This window comes from Anguilla anguilla, chromosome 3 (assembly GCF_013347855.1).
Source record: "Anguilla anguilla isolate fAngAng1 chromosome 3, fAngAng1.pri, whole genome shotgun sequence".
NCBI lineage: Eukaryota > Metazoa > Chordata > Actinopteri > Anguilliformes > Anguillidae > Anguilla > Anguilla anguilla.
Window position 1 is genome coordinate 12436166 of NC_049203.1, and position 20932 is coordinate 12457097.

The following is a 20932-nucleotide window of genomic DNA, read 5'->3' on the forward strand; positions in this document are numbered from 1 at the left end:
AGGAAATGACCCCAGATCAGCGATTCTATTCTGAGATGCTTCCTGAGCATCGGCCCTGCTGAACGAACGAGACCTTGCCGCCTCCCATTGACTCCTGCCTGTTCTTTTTCACCTCCTTCCCCTCCCCTGGCTCGTTTCTCCCCTCTCTTCCCTTTGTACTGCCTAATTGGGTTCTCTACTCCCTTTGCTTCCCTCGTTTACTCCCTTCTTTCGCTTCCCTGTCCACCTCTCGCCCTCCCTCCCTCCCTCTGGAGACTGTAGGGTGTGGGAAGCGTTCCAGATGATTTTAATAGTAAAACAGACAGCCGGTGTTAGCAGGCCCATTCTGTGTGAAGCCCTGCCAGCATGTTTTAACGCTTGGCTGTTTTCGTCGCTAAGTATTATTAAAGGGTCCTCAGTTTGCTACTGTTATGGATACGTCCCCCCCCCCTTCCCCCCCCGCACCCCCTTCTCCCCTTGCCCCCCTCCCAGTCACCCATGTCGGGCTACTTTCTCCTACCGACTCCCCTTTGTGAAGCCACAGCACTTGGGCGTTGGTTATTGTTCCAGTGTTATCTGAGATGGTGTATGTCACTGGGTGCTCGGGTCTTCATTTCTGCTGTCAGTCAGGCAGCTGAGCAGAGCTATGGTTAGGTTCCCCCATGACCCCCCCTCCCTCCCCCCAGTTAAAATCCAAAAAAGGGTGGGGTCCATACTCCTGAACTGAGCCGGTCGTTTCTTCCACACCGCCCCCCCCCCTTTAATGAGTTCCAGGGCCCCTTTAGGACCACCTTTGATCCGTGAGTAATGCAGATTAACCATGTTAATTGGTGCAGTAATATCAAGGAGAAAGTGTGTTTTTTTTGCTTTGTTGTTGCCGTATACCTATAAACTCTTTTGTAGTGAGGGAATGGAAGCTGGCCGTCAAAAGCCAGGGACTCGCCTGTGAGTTTGGGCTGGATTCCTTGCTCTGAGTCTGGGCCAGACGAGCCCTAATCCCTGCTAATTACTCCCATGGTCCACATTAAGGCCTCCCCCTGACATCAGCTTAGTTCAGTTTTTCTCTTTTCCTCGTCTTAATTGGCAACCTAATTACCTGTTCCATTTTCCTGTTATGTATTTTAAACATCCTGTTTAAACATATGCTGCCCATTGGACTTGGATAAAAAACAGATTCTCAGTTTTATGAAAGAAAAAAGCACAGCACACTGTTCTCCCTGTGGGGGTATGGGGGTAGTATTGATGTTGATAGGCACAGGATTCTCAGAGTACTTTACTGAATTTTATTACCGTACGATCAAATGTAGCGAAAATTAAGGCAAAATGTATAGGCCTGCATTTATCCCACTTGTACTTGGTAAGACAAGTGTTGTTTATTAAAATATTTTAGAAAAAAAAAACTGCCTTTTGAAGAATGAAAACCTATTCAAGTGCAGCATTGTCAAGAACTAATGTTAGTAGAACAAATGTGGTTTTGATGGTTTATTCGGCAAAGTAGTGCTTTTAAGAACTTTTAATTCACTTGGCTTTTTGGTTTATTAATTTTTTGATAGGTTGCACTATACATTTTTTTGTCATGGCAGCCATTTTAAACTAGCAGAAGAGTATGTTCATTTTTTCCTTCTTTACGTTCTCAGTTGATTGAAAGCGCTTTTTCTCTCACCTCTCTGACTGATCTCCTCTTACATAACACCAGCAGGTATTAGTCATTGTGGTCCTGTTGTAGCTTTGAGGACTACGAAACCTGATCTTGTGTCTGACCTCATACTGCCTATAGGTTTCTGTTGTGTGCCCCGTCCTCATTCTTCCCCTCTGAAACATTGACATTGCTCATCAGTTCCCACGCCTGCAGGGGAAAACAGTGACTTGTTCTGCTATAAATCTACTCTCATCCTTTGCAGGTGTTCAAAGTGTATTTGTTATGGGTGAAATCAAGCTTTGCGTGTGTTTAGTCTGTTTATAAAAGGCACGAGGGGAGAGATTACAGCCATTTGCTGATGATACCGTTTTTTAATGCAGTAATAGCAAGGAGAAAGTGCGGTTTTGCTTTGTTGTTGCCGTATACTCGCTAACTCTTTTGTAGTGTGAGAATGGAAGTTGGCCACCAAACTCAGGGACTCCTGTCAGTTTGGGTTGGATTCCTTTCTCTGAGCCTGGGTCTTCCGTATGTGAAAACCGAGAGTATGAACACCATTACATGCCTGTCTTCACTCTTTCGGACTGTTATTTAGAGTTTTCTTTATTATTTTTTCTTTATTATTATGATGGTATAGCTGGTGTAGAATGCACAGGTTCAGATTGTGTAAAGGGACCTTGTGTTTCTATGTACTTGTGTCCGGTCTTTCTTTCTTCACTTGAAAAAGCAAAACTGAAGACACGGAGAAGCATCTTTGCGCAAATTTGTGGGGAACCTGTGCTGGCTTGTCAGCTCACCTCTTTCACCATTCCACTGCTGACGGTCAGCAATCTGTCTTTTTCCACACTTCATTTCACCTAGCTCTCTCCTTTTCTGTAAATGAATCTCTTCCAGGGTCTTTTTCAAAAACCAGCCACAGGCAGCTTTTATTTTGCGGAAATTTGTCAGGTTTTTTCCCTCGTTCAAAAAATTTTTTTTTTAAAGAGCGCGTAGTCTGTCGCTGTCATAGATGCTGAAGGTTAGAGCACTTTGGTAGCGTTGCATGTTAAAAGTGCATGTTTTTCAGCTTAAAGACTCCTTTTAAGTCTGTTTTCATTTGGTTGCCATGAGTCAGAAATGGTTTGAAATGCGTGGAAGGAGAGGGAGGGACATGCGAGCAGGCCTTGGGATGGTCTTTTTGTGCTCTGGTTTGTTTTCTCTTCTTCTCCCTGGTGATAATCGTGCTGTGCTCTAACTTGTCTGCAGAAACTTTGCTTGCCTATTTTTCATTTTTTCCCCCCCATCTGCGAATCAGTGAGATAACGCTGGAGCTGGGGAGACGGGGGACGGCAACAAACAAAAACAGAAAAGGAAAGCCGTGCTGGAGACTGGCGCGGTCTGCTGGGTAGCTGGACCCGTTCGCTTAACTTACAAAAAGAAGATAAGAAATTAAAACAAGATTTTGTTGTTTTGGGGGGAGGATATGTGACACGGCTCATAAAGTTTAACTTCTGTAAACGGCAAATAAAAGCTTTACTTCAGGATGTGGTGCGAAGCACAGAGGAAATGTTGTTTTTTTCCCCCTCCTGGTGGGCTCACACAGGGCAATAAATGGCCGAGATGAAATAAAGCAGGTAGAATGAAGGTAAAGACAGTAAAGATGGTAGATAAAGATAATGCAGTAGAATGGGTAGAATAAAGAGCATTCATTGGAGGATGCTGTGTTTTTCTGGGGGGTTGGGCTGGCTCGACGGTTTTGAAGCTGTGTGTGATCATCTTACCCTCCCGCTGCCCTCCTGCCATTTCTCTCAGCTGTTCGCACTGTTCCCTGCGACTCCTCCTGTGTCAGCCACTTAAACTGCCACTCTGTGTGTCAGTATGCATGTCACTGTGTGTGTCTGTGTGTGTGTGTGTCACTGTGCGTGTGTCTGTGTGTCGCTGTGTGTGCGCGTGTGTGTGTCGCTGTGTGTGTGCGTGTGTGTCACTGTGTGTGTGTCTCTGTGCATGTCACTGTGTGTGTCACTGTGTCGCTGTGTGTGTGTCACTGTGTGTGTCACTCTGCGTGTCAGTGTGTGTATCACTGTGTGTCGCTGTGTGTGTGTCAGTCATTTATCTGAAACACTTTAACCATTTAGGCACCAGTAAAGCTCCTGTCGTACTACTTCTCCAATGAAAAATTATGGAGAATGATCTGATTGTGCATTTTGGTTTGTAACAAGTTTTTTTTTCATTATTATTTTTAAAATTATGTATCTGCTGGAACATTTTCAAATACTTCCAGCATATAAAGGATATAAAGGGTTAACGTGTTTCCTGATGTGTGCAGCCCAGGTCTGGTGCTAATCTGCGCATTTTCTCATAGTCCTACTCTGCGGCTGACCGTACATGCTGATGTAAGGAGCGCTCTCGAGTCCCGCTGAGCGCAGGTTTTTGTGTGCGATCGTGTTTAAAAAAAAAAACTCGATCTCTCTCTCTCTCTCCCTCTTCCGCTCTCACCTTCCTTCTCCCCTGCCGGTCTTTTTCCTTTGCTGCATCTCTCTTCCTCCCTCTCTCTCCCTTTCTCCCTCCCCCTCTCCCTGTCCTCTGTTTCCGCACGGGTAAATAAACAGTGCATTCCAGCATGTCGTGTGTGTGCTTACCTACCAGCATGGTCATTGTAATTAGAGACTGCTTCTTTCTCTCTCCTGCTGTTCCCTGCTCCTCGGTCTTCCCTCTTTCCTGAGAGAGAAGGGGGGTGTGGCGTATTATGGAGCGGTTAATTGTTTCCACCTGAGCATTTTGGTGTTCACATAATGCACTGTGTGTATTGTTTTAGTGGGCTACTTTTTTGCCGTGTTTTAATAGGTGTACTGTTACGTGTTTTTCCACTTGTAATTCTGATTCAGCCAACATAAAAACTGTAGTCATTGCAGCGCATCTGATAAGTGGTTCTGCTGACATCTAATTGGATCAATCTATGACCCTTTCATGTAAGTTTAGCTCCGTGGTTTTCTCGCTACTCTAATTTGACACGTGTCGCAGTATTGTCTGTGTAGTCTGTTTGTCTGTATTTAAAAAGAGACGACTGGGAACAAGTTAAAACCATTCAGAGACTGATAGGAGTTATTGTGGAAAGTGGTGTATGTTGGAGGCGAGTTATGTGGAAAGACAGACGGTCCGAGGGCAAGGGAGTTAAGGTGGAAGGAGAGGCCTTGGTGAGTTGTTGTGGAATCTCCCTTGGGGGATTATGGGTAAATCTTCATGGATGACAGCATTTTGGAATGTTCTCAGATGGAGTATTTTGAGCTACAAATACCCTGGCTGAAATTGCACTGGGATAGTGCATTAGTTAGGGGGTATACGGGTGAAGGGGGGGGGGGGGGTCTCTTGCTTGATTGTGAGTGGTTTGCACATTGGCCCATATGTGCAGCTTCGGTGGGGGGGGGGGGGAACCCAACCAATTTTGGGGGAATTTTTGATCAGACGCAGAGCAGCTTGTTGAATTGGGTATGTTGCTGTACCCCCAGTCCCCCAGTCCCCCACTTCCCCTTCCCTTCTGTACTCCAACAACTGTCAGTTAGTTCCCCTGCTGTGAGGAAATGTTACTTTACATGTACTAAAACGTGTTTAGGCTGGAAAGCAAGCTGATTGGTGAAAGATACTGTCGCTATGCTCTTGCCAGGCTGGATATTGGCCGTGCGCCTGTCAGCCTATTGAAAGCATTGATTGGCTGAGGGCACTAATGACTCTGAGCCTTGTGAGTGAGGGCGCTAGGATTGCGAAGCAAAGCAGCAACCAAAATTATTTCAGACAAAGTTCACTATGGCTGACTATGTATATTTATGTCTCCTCTGTTTTTTTTTGCATCAGCATAATGCCATCTGAAAAGCAAACCTTGGCAGTTGAGTGTTTGGACAGCTGTGTTTGGGAGTGATTTTAATCCCCGATTTATTTAAGGAAACCTTATTTTGCGTAAAAACGCATTCCAAGGTCTTGTGGCTGGCTATACAACTGCAAAATGTCTATTTTTCCCAAATTGGAAGCTCCTGCTCTCTTAAACTGCATTCATGTGTAAAGGTTAAATGTTTATTTAAGAAAAAAACTATTAAAAAAGTCCCTCGCATATAACAGCGAATTACTTTTTCTTTGTGGTTCTTTTTCTGTGGCTTTGTCAGTGTCATTTTCCAGCCTTGTTATTGTGTTTATGTCCAAGTTTCTTTTGCATTCTGGGCTGTTTACTCCTCCATTGCCATAGTCAGCCCATGTTTACTGCATTCTGATTGTATCTGGCAACGTGCAGAGCCGGGGGTGAACCTGGCTGTCACGTAACTCTGTGTGGTGAGGTTGCCTCAATGAGCGTCGGCTTTTTGGGGGTAACACCAGGCCGATGGTGCTCGTGATGGAAGGCAGGGGAATAAACACTGAAAAGGAGGGATAGCTGTCCACTGTCAACTGTGGAATTGAATGTCGCACAATAACAGTTGGCTAGTTTATAAGGGCTGGGAGCGTACTTCCAGGTGACTGTAGCGCTAGTTGCTATGCACGTATTAGTCGTTGTTAACACCTGGAGATAGCAGGGGGAGTTAGCTATAGATTTATTGCTGAGTAACAGCTGTGTGAGTTTTAAAAAAAAAAGTGATATCAGGCACTAGTGTGTATGTACAAGACGCAGTAGTAGTAGACGTAAGATTTGGCAGGTAATCTCTTGGAGATTTACTGTTTTGGCGTGTACTTTGTGCCAGTAAGGTAAGGTGCTGTTATGACAGATTCTGTAGGCCTGCCAGATGCTCAGCTCCTGCTTTCTTTTAATCTTTTCTGCTTCTGAACTTCAGGAGGTTCTCGTTCATAACAGGAGTTTCCTGCAGCTATGTTACAGAACAGAATGGCCATTATCAAAGTATCATTACCATTTATTATTACCATTGGACACACCTAATAATGGAAACCCATAAGATGCCTCAAACTGGATTGTTTCAGCTTCGACAGTGTGGGAAACGGTAAGTTCAATGTTAAGCCTTCAGGTCATCTAAAGATGCCGTACTGTGCGGTTACCAGGGCTTGATCTGAAATCAGCAGAGGTTTGTTTAAAACAAACAGCAGTAAAGAGATCAAAGCGTCTATCCTGAAGAAAAGCATGAATGGCAATGACTCGTAGCCCCTGTATAAATCCAAATAAAACTGTTGCCTCCGTAAATTTAGCTGCAGCACTGTGGCGAGGTGTCCACTGGGTGCTGAGGCATGGTAGCATCCCTGCGAACGGTCAAGCTGTGAAGCACCTGGGCGAGAGAGAAAGGAAGCGGAGGTGAGGAGGTGGTGGAGGCAAGAGGAAGGGGCTGTCGGTGCCGAACGAGATGTTCTCGGGTTCGAATGGCACTGTCTCTGCCAAAAAGGTTTCTCCTCTCTGGTACGGGATATCCTTGCTCATTAACGCGCTTCCTCCTTGACACTCTGCCGAGTCAATGGGGATGCGCTGGAGGTGTTGATGGAGATGTTCGTTTTAAATTATTTGTATGCATCTCCATCCCCCTTGCTAACACAACATACTGCACCTGACAAGTAAGAGATATCCGTTCACTTGTTTTCATTTTTAAAAAATTTGAAGAAAATCAATTGAAGATAAACTTTTCTGTTCTTTCTTTCCCAAAGGGTTTTTTTCATGAAAATGTATTTGCTTATTTATTTACAATTCATTGGATCCAGGCACTGCCCCCAATAGCATTTGCTGTTCACAGAATCTCAGAAAGTCAAACATTATAGACCCGCTTATGTGTGACGTTCAGCACAAGCTCACCCAGATCGTTTTGAGCGTTGAATGAATTTTGCATGCAAATGCACACACATTCTCCTATTGACCCCCTTTGTGTTAAACTGACTGAAGGATGTGCTATGTCCTGTGCCTGTTTGAGAACATGTAACTGTAGTCATGGTAACTAGGCAAATTAGGCAAACAGTTGATGGTTTATATAAACAGGTATGTTGATGTATTCGGGCAACTGGAAATTGGGAATGTGTCCTGCATCCCAAAATAGCAAAGCTGCAAGGAATATAGTTCTTGATGTTGCTCTTACTTTAAGATATTGTGTTTTTTTCTATTACTGAACTAAGCATTTCCAGCCACATGAATAGAGCGGGTGCGTTTTACAGATGGGTGCTATCTGCGTGTGAAACCCTAAACTGCAGGAAAGGAAACATGCAAACTAGATTTGTGCTCTCCTGTTTGAGAGACAGAGACAGATAGAAGAGACTCAGATTATTATTTAGTGAAAATTTAGCTGTTTTGACAGTGATGACTGGGTGTCATGGACCTGTGTTTCGGGAGAGAGGGGCAGGTGTGTGACTTGGCTGTATTGGGGGACAGCAGAGGGACTTTTTTGGCGGTTTACGTGCTGTGAGGCGCGTTATGCACCCCTTCTTGTTTTGGAAATCCTTTGCAATATCCAAACTCAGTTTGAAGCGTAAAGATCAGAAAATCTGAAAAGCATTAGCTTCTTTTGGCAGCTTTGTGAACTTGTCATGCCATGAAGATACCAGGGATTGAATTTTAAGAAAGTAGTGTTTGTTGGTGGCGGGGGGGTTGTGGCTTAGAGAGAGAAAAGGAGGAGTATGCTAGTTGATTATCTCCATATGTACCGTCATCATGGTCTCATCGCGGTTTCCGGTAACAGAAGACAATATTTAACAATTTCTATTTTGCGGTGTTGCGCTCACAATGGGAACGAAATGTTTAGCTCTGTGTTTGTTTGCAGCTTGAAATGGAAGCCCAGCTGTTTCCTGATTGACCGGCCTGGCTCTGGTCAGCTGGGGCAGGCCTTTCTGCTCACAGGAATAACTCTGCGCGGCGGCGTTTTTTAAAAGTGGAGTACAGCCCCCTTTTACTCTTTGAAGTCGGTGTGAGACGAAGCACGCTCATATTAGAAAAATCTCAGTCTCAAAATTCTCACAGGTGTGGTGAGAAAGTTGAGATCTGCCACGTTCAAATGCTTTGGGCTTTCCTTCAACATGCAGGTTGTCTTGGCTGACTTTGAGCTGTGTGTGAATGAACCGCCTTCCTTCCAGCTGTAGTTTTGGTGCCAGGGCCCTGGGCTTGTCTATGTGTTAATGCTGGCCCAGGCTTCTGTGACTCTTATCATTTCCATTCACATTTTCTTACACTTTACTTCATGAGGTAAAACCTAGTGATAGTAAATGTCTCTCTGTCTCTCTCTCTCTCTCTCTCTCTGTCTCTCTCTCTGTCTCTCTCTCTCTCTTTTAAAAAAACTATAAATAAATTGTATCTTGGGCAAGAGACAGCAGTGCACTAGCTGCAGCAACAGGTACAGCAGTCAGGTAAAATGCAGGTTATTTCTGATAATTATTGTGATTTTAAAACAGGCGCTCTCCTGTGTTATTATTTTGCAGATCGTGCTTTTGAAATCACTCAAGCGGAGCCAAGACATCTAAATCAAATTTTTTTTCTGTTACACACTCCAGGACTAAGGGCGTGGTGTTTTTAAAAAACCGCTTGTTTGAATGTAGTTCAAAGCACTAAAAATTCCAAACTTGGAGTGCCAACATAAGAGGGGAATTTTCTAGGAAATAGCTTTGCAGATAAAAAAAGTAACAGTGAGTCAATCTGCTATGTCTTAAAGAAGCCCAATCCTCTCTCAGAAATATATTGCAGTGGGAGGTGAATGAGCATTTATAATAAAGTGCCATCATTCCATGATACATTCTATCAAAAGATTATTATGGTCATCGAACAAAATTCATGTACGGTCTCTCCATAGTAAGTATTTTGTAAAAAAATGTTGGCAAAAAAATTCTTTGCTCAACTTCAAAAATAAATACAAGATTTATTTAGAAGTGCAAAGTCCAGTTTTATTGTGAAGTTGTCAGTACGAGCACACGATGCGTCAGGTTAAAGCCTTCGTCACCTGGACTCCCCTCCAGTGCGGCTGTTAATCCAGTTGTCATGCGTGGCGGTGTGTAGGGAGCGGGGTGTGTGTGTGCGCACCCGGCGTTTGGGCTGCCACACTCTGCGCAAGTGAAAGTAAGTCAGCGGCTGCATCCTGGAGACTGCAAATGAAGTGCCACCACCCTTGGCTACACACGCTGTGCCTCGGGCTGTGGGGGGGGGGGGAGTGAGGGAGGGGGAAGGGGGGGGGGGGTGTTTGAGAGAAGCGGTACATGCCAACAAGCTGTGACATGAGACTCAAACTGGGAAGCGCTAGGAGATGACTGGAGGGGGGATTGATTACTGTGATTTAGAAGTGAAATATGTGCTCATTTACCGACTGTAATGTTTTTTGTTTTATCGTGCTTCGTGTTCTCCTTCATTCTGTTCACATGAAAGGCTTGGCAGCATGTGCAAGCCGGTACTGAGCCGGTTCTCTGTTTTTAGCGTTGAAGATGTTGAGAAAAGGAAATGTTATAGAATAGTGTGTTTTTAAAGGACCCATACTGTAGTACTTGACACGCTGAATGGCTTGATGAGGGGGGTGGGGGGCGATTTGTTTTCCAACAAATGGCGCTCATCTGTCCCACCAGAGTAATTACGTATTAGAAGGTGCACTGAAGTGGGAAATGAGTGTGAGTGTATGTGAGGACTTGGTGGGGTTGGGTTGGGTATGTGAGGACTTGCTTGGTGGGGATGGTGCTGGGAGGGGTGGGGGGTTGGATATGTGAGCACGTCTGAGTGAGCGCGTGTGTTTGCGTAGGCGTGCGGAGCTGATGGGTAGCCCGTGTGAACGCGTGACTCGGTGCGACTGCGTGTGAGAGGGCGGCGGCGCGTGTTATCAGGTGCGCTGAATGGGATCGCTGAGGGGGCTTCGGCGGCCTTTGTGATACCGAACACCTGCGCTGGAACAGAAAGCTCTCCGTTTCGGTTTCAGCGCCACGGTGAGGCGCGGCGTCACCAGGAGCGACGGGGATTGTGTTCTCGGGCATTGTGCGCGTTCGCACTTTTTGTGAGTCGCTCTGGGTAAGAGCGTCTGCTGAGTGAATGCAGTGTAACGTAATGCTTGTGTTGCTCGTGTGTGTGTGCGAGAGGCCTTGCTGCAGAAGAAAAGCTGCAGATGAAAGAGACGGATAGTTGCGGAAGACGTAATCCTTATAAAGGGATCCGTTCTGGGTGATGGGTGACAGATTGCTGGCTGGGTGTGAGAGAGAGGAGGAGATCTGAGGAGTGTGGAATTCATCGGGATAGCTCAAGATAAATCAGGGGTTCACTGCAGTTCAAAGCCAGTCATTAACTGGGCCTGGCGTTCCAGGTGTGATGCACTCATCACTGTCAGATCCTCCTTGAGTTTGTCTCACAGGGGATGTTTATGAGTAACAATAAGGCCCTTTGACAGGAGGCTTATTTACAGTGGTTATCAAAAAAACCCACTTTGTGCGCAAATGCATTTTCTCTGACGTATTCCCGTAGTACAGTGTAGCCTAGCGTATGTGAAAATATCCAGCGCGTGATGCTTAATACATGTGTAATGGTTACTGGCCAGACAGGATGCACTTTGATTAAAGTGAGTTGGGGGTGTTAAGCATTGAAATGGCGCGCATTGTGAACGCGTGAGGTTTATCGTTCAGTGAGCTGACCCAACCAGCACAGTGGAAGGGGGGTTGTAGCTCTGGGCGTCCACTCTTGCCCCGGACAACCGAAGGATCGGCCATTTTTTTGTTTTCACTTTAAAATCAACAACCGCTGTTCAGGCTCAAGATGTTAAGTGAGGCGAGTTAACTTTGTTAATTTCAAACTGCTTTATTTCGTCAATTATTTGGGGAGTAGCAGTGAAAACCTTCACTCTGGCTCCCCTGTTGCAAGGCTGATCAGCACTAGTTTTGATTCTATTTTTTTGATATCCATTCAGATAATAGGGTAGATGTATATCAGGGTATGTCAAGCCTGTAACATCCACTTGTTCCATGTGCTGGTTGAATCAATGATGGCTGTGTGGAGAACATTTCTTGCCAGGGGAGGAGGGGGGCGTGGGGAGGGGGGGGGCAGGAAGGGTGGCTTGAAGTAAAATGAGATGAGAGGGCAGAAACATTGGGCCTGTGGGAATTTATTAGTCCCGACTCAGAGGAATAGTCTTGGCTGCTTGTGCGAAATGTGTGTGCGCATCTGTGTCAGTGTGTGTGTGCGTCTGTGTCAGTGTGTGTGTGGGTCTGTGTCAGTGTGTGTGTGGGTCTGTGTCAGTGTGTGTGCGCATCTGTGTCAGTGTGTGTGTGGGTCTGTGTCAGTGTGTGTGCGCATCTGTGTCAGTGTGTGTGTGGGTCTGTGTCAGTGTGTGTGCGCGTCTGTGTCAGTGTGTGTGTGGGTCTGTGTCAGTGTGTGTGCGCGTCTGTGTCAGTGTGTGTGTGGGTGGTAGATCTGTTGGACAATGCGCAGGGAGTCGAGAGGTCGCAACCTTTCTCAGAGGAGTGGCTGTTAACCTATGACCCTGCTGGTTCAGCCTGCAGGGGGAGGCGAGGCTGTGAGGTCTGTCTGGGGGGGGGGGGGGGGGGGGGGGGGGGGGTCTAATCTGGGATATCCCCCCTCCTTCTCTCACCCCATTCTGTGTCAAAAATTAGGTGCTGTGGGAGGGAGAGGGAGGAAGTGACTTATTTTGTGAACAATTTAAACAGGAAGGCGGTTACTACCCAGACAGGAAGTGTGGAGATGAGACATCTTGACAGCTGTCATATGTGTCTGGATTCTCATTATTTATTTATTTATTATTTCACTGTCGTACATGGTTTCTTAATTGCCGGATTTAATTTGTCAGTATTTAAAATAAATACTTGTAATGAAGTAAAGAAACTTTATAGATTCCTATGTCATTCTTTGGAATTTACCATCAGCCCACAGTGCAATTAAATGGGATGGGAAGGGAAAATTAGAGCAGCGCTCTTTAGAAGGAAGTTAATAATCTGAGTAACAGGAGGGCAGGGAGCTAATTTGCTGACCCTTGACCTTTGACTCTTGACATATGGGCTCTGTGTCTGAACCCCTTGGTTGAGGTCATCTGTACAGAGAAAGAATGAATGGGCTGTTTCATGTCCCTGTTGCCTCAGTTCTGTGGTGGGGTAGTCTGACCAGGGGTAGTGAATAGCTGAGCTACTGTATGTGTAATGTGGCTCAGTCTTGTTTACTGAAGCAAACGAGAGGGGCACAATCAGGCGATTCAGATACGCGTTTCTGAAAAACCCAGTGCTGTTTTTTTATGTAATTGGAGTATTTCTGCTGGCTTTTGTGGAAAGTTGGAGAATGTCAGTGCAGAGAGTTTGGACGCTTGCCAGAACTGGACTGATTTTGGCGCGAGGGTGGTGGTTACGCCGGTCGCCAAAACTGAGATGTTTACATTCTCATTAAAGACCGACTTTATAAAGTTTGTGTAACTTGGGGAACCATACCGAAAAAGGCACAAACCCCAGACTACTCTCTCTCCGCACTCAGTGTAGTTAGAGTATGGGCTCTTGAACCCAACTGTGGCTTGTTGGGTACTTGGTGGGTTTAGCTTAAACACACTTCCTGTTTTGCTGGTCACTAGTGTCGGGCACTGTTGTGATCAGTGAATGGCATTCAGATGTTTTTTTCCTAACTTGTTTGTGGTTTGGCATTTCGCATGGGGTAGGACTCGGTCCCACCCATGATGGCTGATTTGGACGTGATCCTGAAGGGCCAGAGGGTGTGATGGTGGGATGGGGGCCAGAGTAAAGAGGGACGAGTGGGACCTCAGATAAAGTCCTTTGTTTCCTTTTATCTTTCCCTTCTAGAAGGAAGGGGGAGTGGAGTTGCTGGCGGGGGGTGGGGGGGGGAGTGATTGTACAAGAACCTGACAAGAAGCAAATGGTCAGGGAGCCTAACGGACTCACTGGTTGCCTGAAAGAGATGTGCCAGTGTTTACATGTGTGCCTGTGGCTGTCTGTGTGAATTCATACCTCTGTCTCTGTTCATAGGCAGACGCTTGTGCGTGTGTGTGTGTGTGTGCGTGTGTGTGCGTGCATGCGTGCGTGTACGTGTGAGAAGGCCACACTCCTTCCTGGTTCTAGGATTTGCTGTGGTAACCAGGAGGTGATGTGATGAGGAGCAATGAGAAGTTCCAAACACAACTGCCGTACAGGAGTTAGAAAACAGCCCGGTGATGGTGTCACTTCTCTCGTGTACATCATTAGCACAGGGCTGGTGAGGTACGTTACTATTGTGCTGTTGATGCGCTAGTACTCTGGGGAGTCAGTGGATTCAGCTTAAATCAGAACTAGCCACTGAATAACCTTCAGAACAAGAAGCTGAATGGGATTACAACTGATTTTACCTCAGATGAGTTAGGAGTGCATTGAAATTGAACACGCAGCTGCGGCTCTGCAATCTGGAATACTGCAGAAAAGACCACTACTAAAGACGATTTGGCTATGCACTCCACATATCCTTTCTGGCTTGGTTCTGGAATTTCTGTGTCTGTGTCACTCATTAAAGATCTGTGGTTCCAGCACTGGAGGGTTGGGTGCGGTGATAAAGTGGAGAAGAAGCAGGTTGCGTAACTTTCAACATGAGGTTTTTAGATTTGATGTCTTGTTTGCTGATCAGCTTGTGTACGGCGACAGCGTGAAGCGCATAGTTTGACATCTGATCTTGGGAGAAGGTCTTCGCTGACCTGTTCCAGAGTGTTGGCAATGTGAAGTATACAGAGTTTGCCGTCTGGTCAGCGCAGAGGATCTGTGCTGGCAGGAGAAATGGAACGGGCCGCTGGGGCAGGGTGGGTGAAAGAGCCCCTGTGTTCTCTTAAAATTCCATCCGCCGCATTAAAAGGGGGGAAGAAAAGCGAAACTTTATTGCAGCCGCAGGTCTGCGTCGAACCTCCTGTTTTCCCTCCGTTTCGCTGCGTTCAGCGACGGGCGATCTGAACACTTTGAGCGGTTCTGGTTGGGACCGATGGTTAGACGGGCCCCGGTCTGTTTTGCACCGTCGCTGCAGTCTGACGAGCTTCAGGTCTTGGTATGTGCGGCGAGAACCCGTGAAGTTGGGGAGTGAGAGGGAGCGGTGTGTGCGAACGTAAAGAAAATGGCGGTCAGTTCTCTCCCAAAATAAGAGTGGCATACCGACACTTCCTGTCCCGGCCTGAAACGCTGATACTCCTGGGAGAGGTAACCTGTTGTACAAATTAACAACACGTGTAGCTACAAGCCAGTGTCTGGGAGACGGCAGTGATCTCTGACCCCTGTTATTTGTAATGAATATCTACTGTTATTACCTGTTTTTTTTTAAACTATGAATACTAATTACTATTTCTTGATGCAACTGAAATAAAAAAAATTGAAGCAAACTTACTAGGTTGTTCTGAGAATTTTGAGACAGTTCCAGTACATAGAGCTCAATGAGAGCTTTGCATGTATATAATAATATAATAAAATGGCACAGCACTAACAATTTGTTTATGCAGAATATCCTTGGGTATATCCATGAAAATGTAACTGAAGAACAACACACACTAATCAATTTTTCCCAGTTATAAGCACAGCATTATGGTTAATGATTTTGAACCCACTTGTTGAGTTAAAAGATGATTACAGTACGCAGAGCTTGACGAGAACTTTAAACACAAAAGAAAGAGAACCCCACAGTGACAGAATGTCCACCTGTGTGCCTCCCGTGCAGGTGCACACCTGAAGGTGTGTCCTCAGGGGTTCAGCTGCTGCACGGTGGAGATGGAGGAGAAGCTCAGCCAGCAGAGCCGCTCTGACCTGAAGGCCCCTGTCAACCAGCTGAGCTCCAGCCTGCAGAGCACCTTCACCCAGAGGCACCGCCACTTCGACCGTGAGTCACGCACAACCGCACGTATGCACTGACACACACGCACTGACGCGCGCGCACACACACACATGCACACACTCTCACTCGCACGTACACTCACACACACACACACTCCCACACAAGCACATACTCACACACACGCACATACTCACACACACGCACACACTCACACACACACACAGACTCAGCTGTCCCAAGGCACTGCCTGATTTGGTTGGGTTACACGTGCGCTCGCAGTTTGCACACAGACACACAAGTGCGCATGTACACATAAACACTTGTGCGTGTGTGTCTCTCTCTCTGTGTGTGTGTGTGTGTGTGTGTGTGTCTCTTTCTGTGTGTGTGTGTGTGTGTGTGTGTCTGTGTGTGTGTGTGTGTGTGTGTGTGTATGGGGTGGTGCTCTGTGTGTACGGGGATGTATTTTTAAGTGCGAGACAGGGAGAGAGATATCAGATTTCCTGGGTGGGTGGTTCTGTGGAAACTGACAATAGCGCTGAGTCACCAGGCTCCTTACCCCAACTCTCGGGAGAAGAACACCCCTTTCACACTGATTTACCAACCCCCCCCCTGCCCCACCCCTCAGTGTGATTGTCATACTGGCTGCTGCCACACTGGGCTTTCATGTGTGGAGGGGTTTGTGGAACTTCAGTAAAACCTGTGACCTCAGTGTTCTTACATAGCTCTGTCCCTCCCTCAAAGATTCAAAATCCAACTCCGCTTTCATTTGCCTGGCTGGAGAGCTCCGTCCTTGCCATGTTTTTATAACAATTCAAGGTGCCTGACTCCCTGGTGTGTGTGTGTGTGTGTGTGTGAAGGAGAAAAATAGGGTGTGAACCTGTGTATTGCAGCCAGATGTGAGAAAGAATGTGACGTGTTGGAATTTGGTGGCTGCCAGTGCCCCTCCTTTCCTCTCCTCTCTTCTCTTCTCCTCTCCTCCCTTTTGTGCCCTTCCTCCCTGCAGGTCTCTATCATCACTCTTCTCCATCTCTTCACTTGTCATCTGCTGAGGTTTTTTTGTTCTATCTGCATCCTTCCCTCAGTGGGTCTCCGCTGTCTCTCACTCCTGTGTTCTGTTGCTTGTACTTGCTGCACATTCCTGCATGTATCACATAACCAGTTATAACCTTATGAACACATTCCTCCATCTTTCTTTATATAACACAATTCTTTTTCAATATCATACAGTAAAGGCAACCAAACATCCTTCACAGTCTCGTCTTTTTTCCACTCACTCACTCACTCATTCACTCGTTCTCTCTCACTGCCTTACTCACTAATTCTCTCTTTCTCTCTCACTCACTCACAGAGCTTTCGCAGATTAAGTTTGTTGGCCAGACATGCGTAACTTTATAAACTCACTGTGGGAAGCTGCTGTAACACAGTCCTTGTACGCAGTGTGAACACACACAGAAAAGCATTCGCGCATGCACTCACACACTGTCACCGCAGGCCCGGAGGTTGGAGTCAAGGCCGATTTAATTTGAGGGGCCAGAAATAGTTTCCTCCCCGGCCTCTGGCTCCACCCCACCCTCCCGACTTCCACAGAGTCGCAGTGACCCCTCGATGTGGACTTGTCTGGCAATGTAGCGCCAGGGGTTTGTGGAAGGATTAGGCCCCCCCCCCCCTCCCCCCTTTCTCGTCACACACACACACAGACACACACACACACCAGCGGGGGTGGAATCCCTGTGGTAAAAGAAAACGGAAGTTTAATTGGCACAAATAGGGAGCAATTACTGCCTGAGATTGGGACAGGAAGCGAGGGACAGGAAGTGCGAGACAGGAAGTGCGGGACGGGGGCAGGACCCACGGCGGTTTCCCTCTGCGACGGCGGGTTTTGGCAGCAAGTTCTCCGCGGCGCTTACTGAAACGTGGCGGTATGGTGACGCTGCTCTTTCGGCTGGAATTGAAATGGACAGACGGAGAAAGTGCTCAGGGGGACAGACTGAAGATGGACAGATGCAAAAAGAGAGAGGGTAGAAAAAGAGACGGACGGAAGAATACACATTTGGTTCTTTTGCTCTTTCTACTCTTCACGTCCACTATATTCAACGAGATCCCTAACTTCTTGCGCTTGCCCTTGCAGTGGCTTCATCAGTCCAAACCAATCAATCAGACTATTTGAGCGCGCAACCGCCCCCCCCCCCCCCTTTTCACACAAATGTCATTTATTCCTTTTAACCCATAACCACATGAAGGAGCAGGATGTTTGTTCATGACCAAACAAAAGGCAGAACACCAAACGCATCTCCAGACAAATCGCCTGCCCCACATCATACAGGAAGAAAACTTTAATGATGAAGCAGGATTCCAGGGTTGGGGGTCCCTGAGACCCTGTCCAGCTGAATTATCCTGTGATGGATGGTTAATTGCTATATTGGTGGTCCTGATCTTATCAATTACTCTCAGAATTTGGTTTGCCCCTCATCATTGTGGCCATTCTGGGCTCTGGCTGCCGCCCCCAAGAGTAGTTATAATGGACTAGATTCATATCAAAGCGTGAGAGGCTCCCCTGTCATTGGGTGGGGCCAGAGAACCCACTATATTCTAATGGTTGTTTTATGGCTCATGAGTCATTTTGATGCTCCGTTCAACACGTCTTGGCAAACGATGTTAAACAGGGAATTGGTGTTGAGTTCTGGCCCAGAAAGACTGAGCCGGCCCAACGTGCTTTGTAGTGGGAGTGTGCCCCCCCCCCCCACAACCCCCCCACCCCCCATGAGGAAACCTTTATGGTGAGCCCCCCACCCACTCGTCCAGCGACCCCCACTCACTGACTTTAAACTTGTGGCAGCGGTGACATTCCAAGGGTGGGGGCACTGAAGGACTCTTTTTGTTTTAATCTATGGAGCGTGGAGCCTGCTGCCCTCTCCAAGTTTATGTATGGGTATGGGAGGAGGCACAGGGGGGTGGGATTGGGGTGGGGGGGGGTGGGTGGATGGCAGGCACAAGGTAGATAGAAGGGCTGCGGTGTTTCTGGTATCCTTGGTGACATAGTGGGGGGTGGGTTGGGGGTCTTTATAAAAAATTTTTAAAAAAAGGTCCTCAACTTCACCCCCCCAGTCTCCTCCTCCTCCCCCCCACCATCCCTCCCTCCCTTTGCTGTTCTGTATGTCAGTCTGAAGTGGAAGTGACAGGATTTGCTGGACACCACGTGGTCGAGAGGCAGGAATCCGCCTGCGAGTCCTGGTAGTGAAAATGGACACAAGGTCTTTTCTAGTTGGTACATTAGTCCCCAAATGGGGCTTTACAATTTACATTACAGAGAATATCTGGAGATTTAAAATATAAAACACACGTTCTGAGAGGGGAGGGGGTAAAAAATGACATTTGTTTGCTTTTCAGTGGTCTTGGTGCAGAATTCTAATTTCTCATTGTTTAGATTAGAGAAGCAAGTGTGTGTGTGTGTGTGTGTGTTTGGGGGGCAGTTGGTAAGGGTGGTGGACAAGGGGGCTGGATTATTGGGGGGTGAACGGCATTCCACAGGATGAAGTAGGTCATTGTTCCCTGTCTGCTGAAGAGAACCCTCTGAAGAAACTGATGAAGTGAAAGCAAGAGAGGGAGAGATGTGGGGGCTGGAGGGGGTACAGGTCTTTTTTTTGGGGGGGGGGGGGGGCACGCAATGCATTATGCAGTAATCCTATTGAAAATGCCACAGAAGGACAGACTGAGAGGCAGGGAGAAAGAGAAAGGAATGGAATGTGACAATGACAAAAAGGGAGAAAAAAAAATCCAAACAAAAAAAAAATGCCATTGATGGTGGTCAGTCTTAACCGGCTCCTGGAGGTCATTACTGCCCATAGAGGTCGGGGGAGAGCCAGGCAGCCATCCCTGCAAGCTCAGCTGCTGTGTGAAGGCAAATGAGAGACCCCACTCCCTCGCGCTCCCTCTGTCACTCTCATCTCTTCTTTCTCCTCTCCTCCCATCTTACTATCCCAGACAGTCTTCTGCTTTCCATCTTCTCCCATCCTGCAAAAACACTTGTATTATATTTTATATAAGTTTTATGTACATTTATATATACTATACATATTTATATATATCTCAATACATTAAATTGATATTATATATAATTAGAAAAGAAATATATGTATATACATATATATATATACACTGTATATATTTTCTTAAGGACCAGCCCTGCTGTGTAAGGGTCTCTTCTTCTTTGGTAGAAAGAGCTCCTTGTGCTGCTCTGAACCGGGCTTTTTTGGCAGCAGCAGTGGTTTTTCCAGATTGTTTAAATGCAGGTGCAGCGCATTTAGAGCTCCGCGGCGGGGAGCACTAAATCTCTCTCCCGAGTGTCATTCTACTGCCTGAGTCATATTGGCACACGCGCATTCACGCAGCGCTAATACATCTCAATTACGCCGCTGCACTTGCTGCAGTCTGGTTGTGTGTGCGTGTGTGTGTTTGTGCGCACGTGTGTCTGCGTGTGCTTAAAATGCGCAGTCATGCGTTGAGAGCGCAGAGGAATCTGTCTGTGCTGTCTCTGGCCTGGAGGGTTGCGTGGGAGGCTCCTGCCTGTCGCGCAGATGAACTCGCTGTTGCAGGTCTGGAAATGGGGGATTTTTTTTTTTTTTTTAACGCGCACAACATTTTCTTTCACCTCGTTTGTCAGTATCAGTGTCACACGTTCTCCCGCCGGTCTCTGTTCGGTGGAGGCAGGCTCAGCTTGTGTCGACCACGTGTGGCACTGTTCTGCAGTCACAGGTGGCTGATCAAAGCCAAAACAGTGAACTTATAACAACATACTAGAACAATGAATTTGCGCCTCGACTCACCTGGTTTTATGAACTGGTTGCTGATTTTTAAGTTGAAAACGAAAAAAATCAGCGCACTACCTGTACCTGTTTCTTAGGGCCAGGGTTGGCCAGCCCTGTCCCACAGCGTACACTCCCACTGTCTCTCCCGCTCTGTCCCCCTGGCCCATCTCTCTTTCTTTCTCTTTATTTCTCTCCCTCTCTCTCTTTTGCTCTCTCACTCTCACACTCACTCACTCTTTCACTCTCTCTCTGTCTCTTTTGCCCTCTTGCTCTCTTTCCCTTTTTTTGCTCTCTCTGTCTTTCTCGCTCTTTCTAACTCGCTCTCTCTCTCTCTCTCTCTCTCTCTCACGCAGAGTTTTTCCGCGAGCTGCTGGAGAACGCGGAGCGCTCGCTGCACGACATGTTCGCGCGCACCTACGGGCTGATGTACGTGAACAACGCCGAGCTCTTCCGCCACTTCTTCCAGGACCTGAAGCGCTACTACGTGTCGGGCGGCGGCGCGGTCAGCCTGGACGCCGTGCTGGCCGACTTCTGGGCCTCGCTGCTGGAGCGCATCTTCCGGCTGATGAACGTGCAGTACGAGTTCCCCGACGCCTACATGGAGTGCGTGGTTCGCCACACCGACCAGCTCAAGCCCTTCGGCGACGTGCCGCGCAAGCTCCGCCTCCAGCTGACGCGCGCCTTCGTCGCCGCGCGCACCTTCACCCGCGGCCTGTCCGTCATGCAGGAGGTGGTGGGCAAGGTTTCCACGGTGAGGAGGAGGAGGAGGAGGAGGAAGAGGGGCCGGGGCACACGAGGCTGGGCGTGTGGGGTGGGTGGGTACAGGTG

At 47.3% G+C, this 20932-nt stretch overlaps 1 protein-coding gene across 2 annotated transcripts in view; it reads left to right on the forward strand.

The window, feature by feature from the left end:
• Positions 1–20932, forward strand: part of gpc4 (glypican 4) — a 38218-nt gene that overhangs the window by 8028 nt on the left and 9258 nt on the right. The window contains exons 1-3 of one of the 2 annotated variants that reach the window (XM_035409940.1): positions 13682–13720; positions 15186–15344; positions 20458–20855. In XM_035409940.1, coding sequence (XP_035265831.1) covers positions 15236–15344; positions 20458–20855 — 507 coding nt within the window. In that variant the 5' untranslated portion in view covers positions 13682–13720; positions 15186–15235. Of the gene's footprint in view, positions 1–13681; positions 13721–15185; positions 15345–20457; positions 20856–20932 lie in introns of those variants that run through there. The other variant, XM_035409939.1, reaches the window with a different exon arrangement.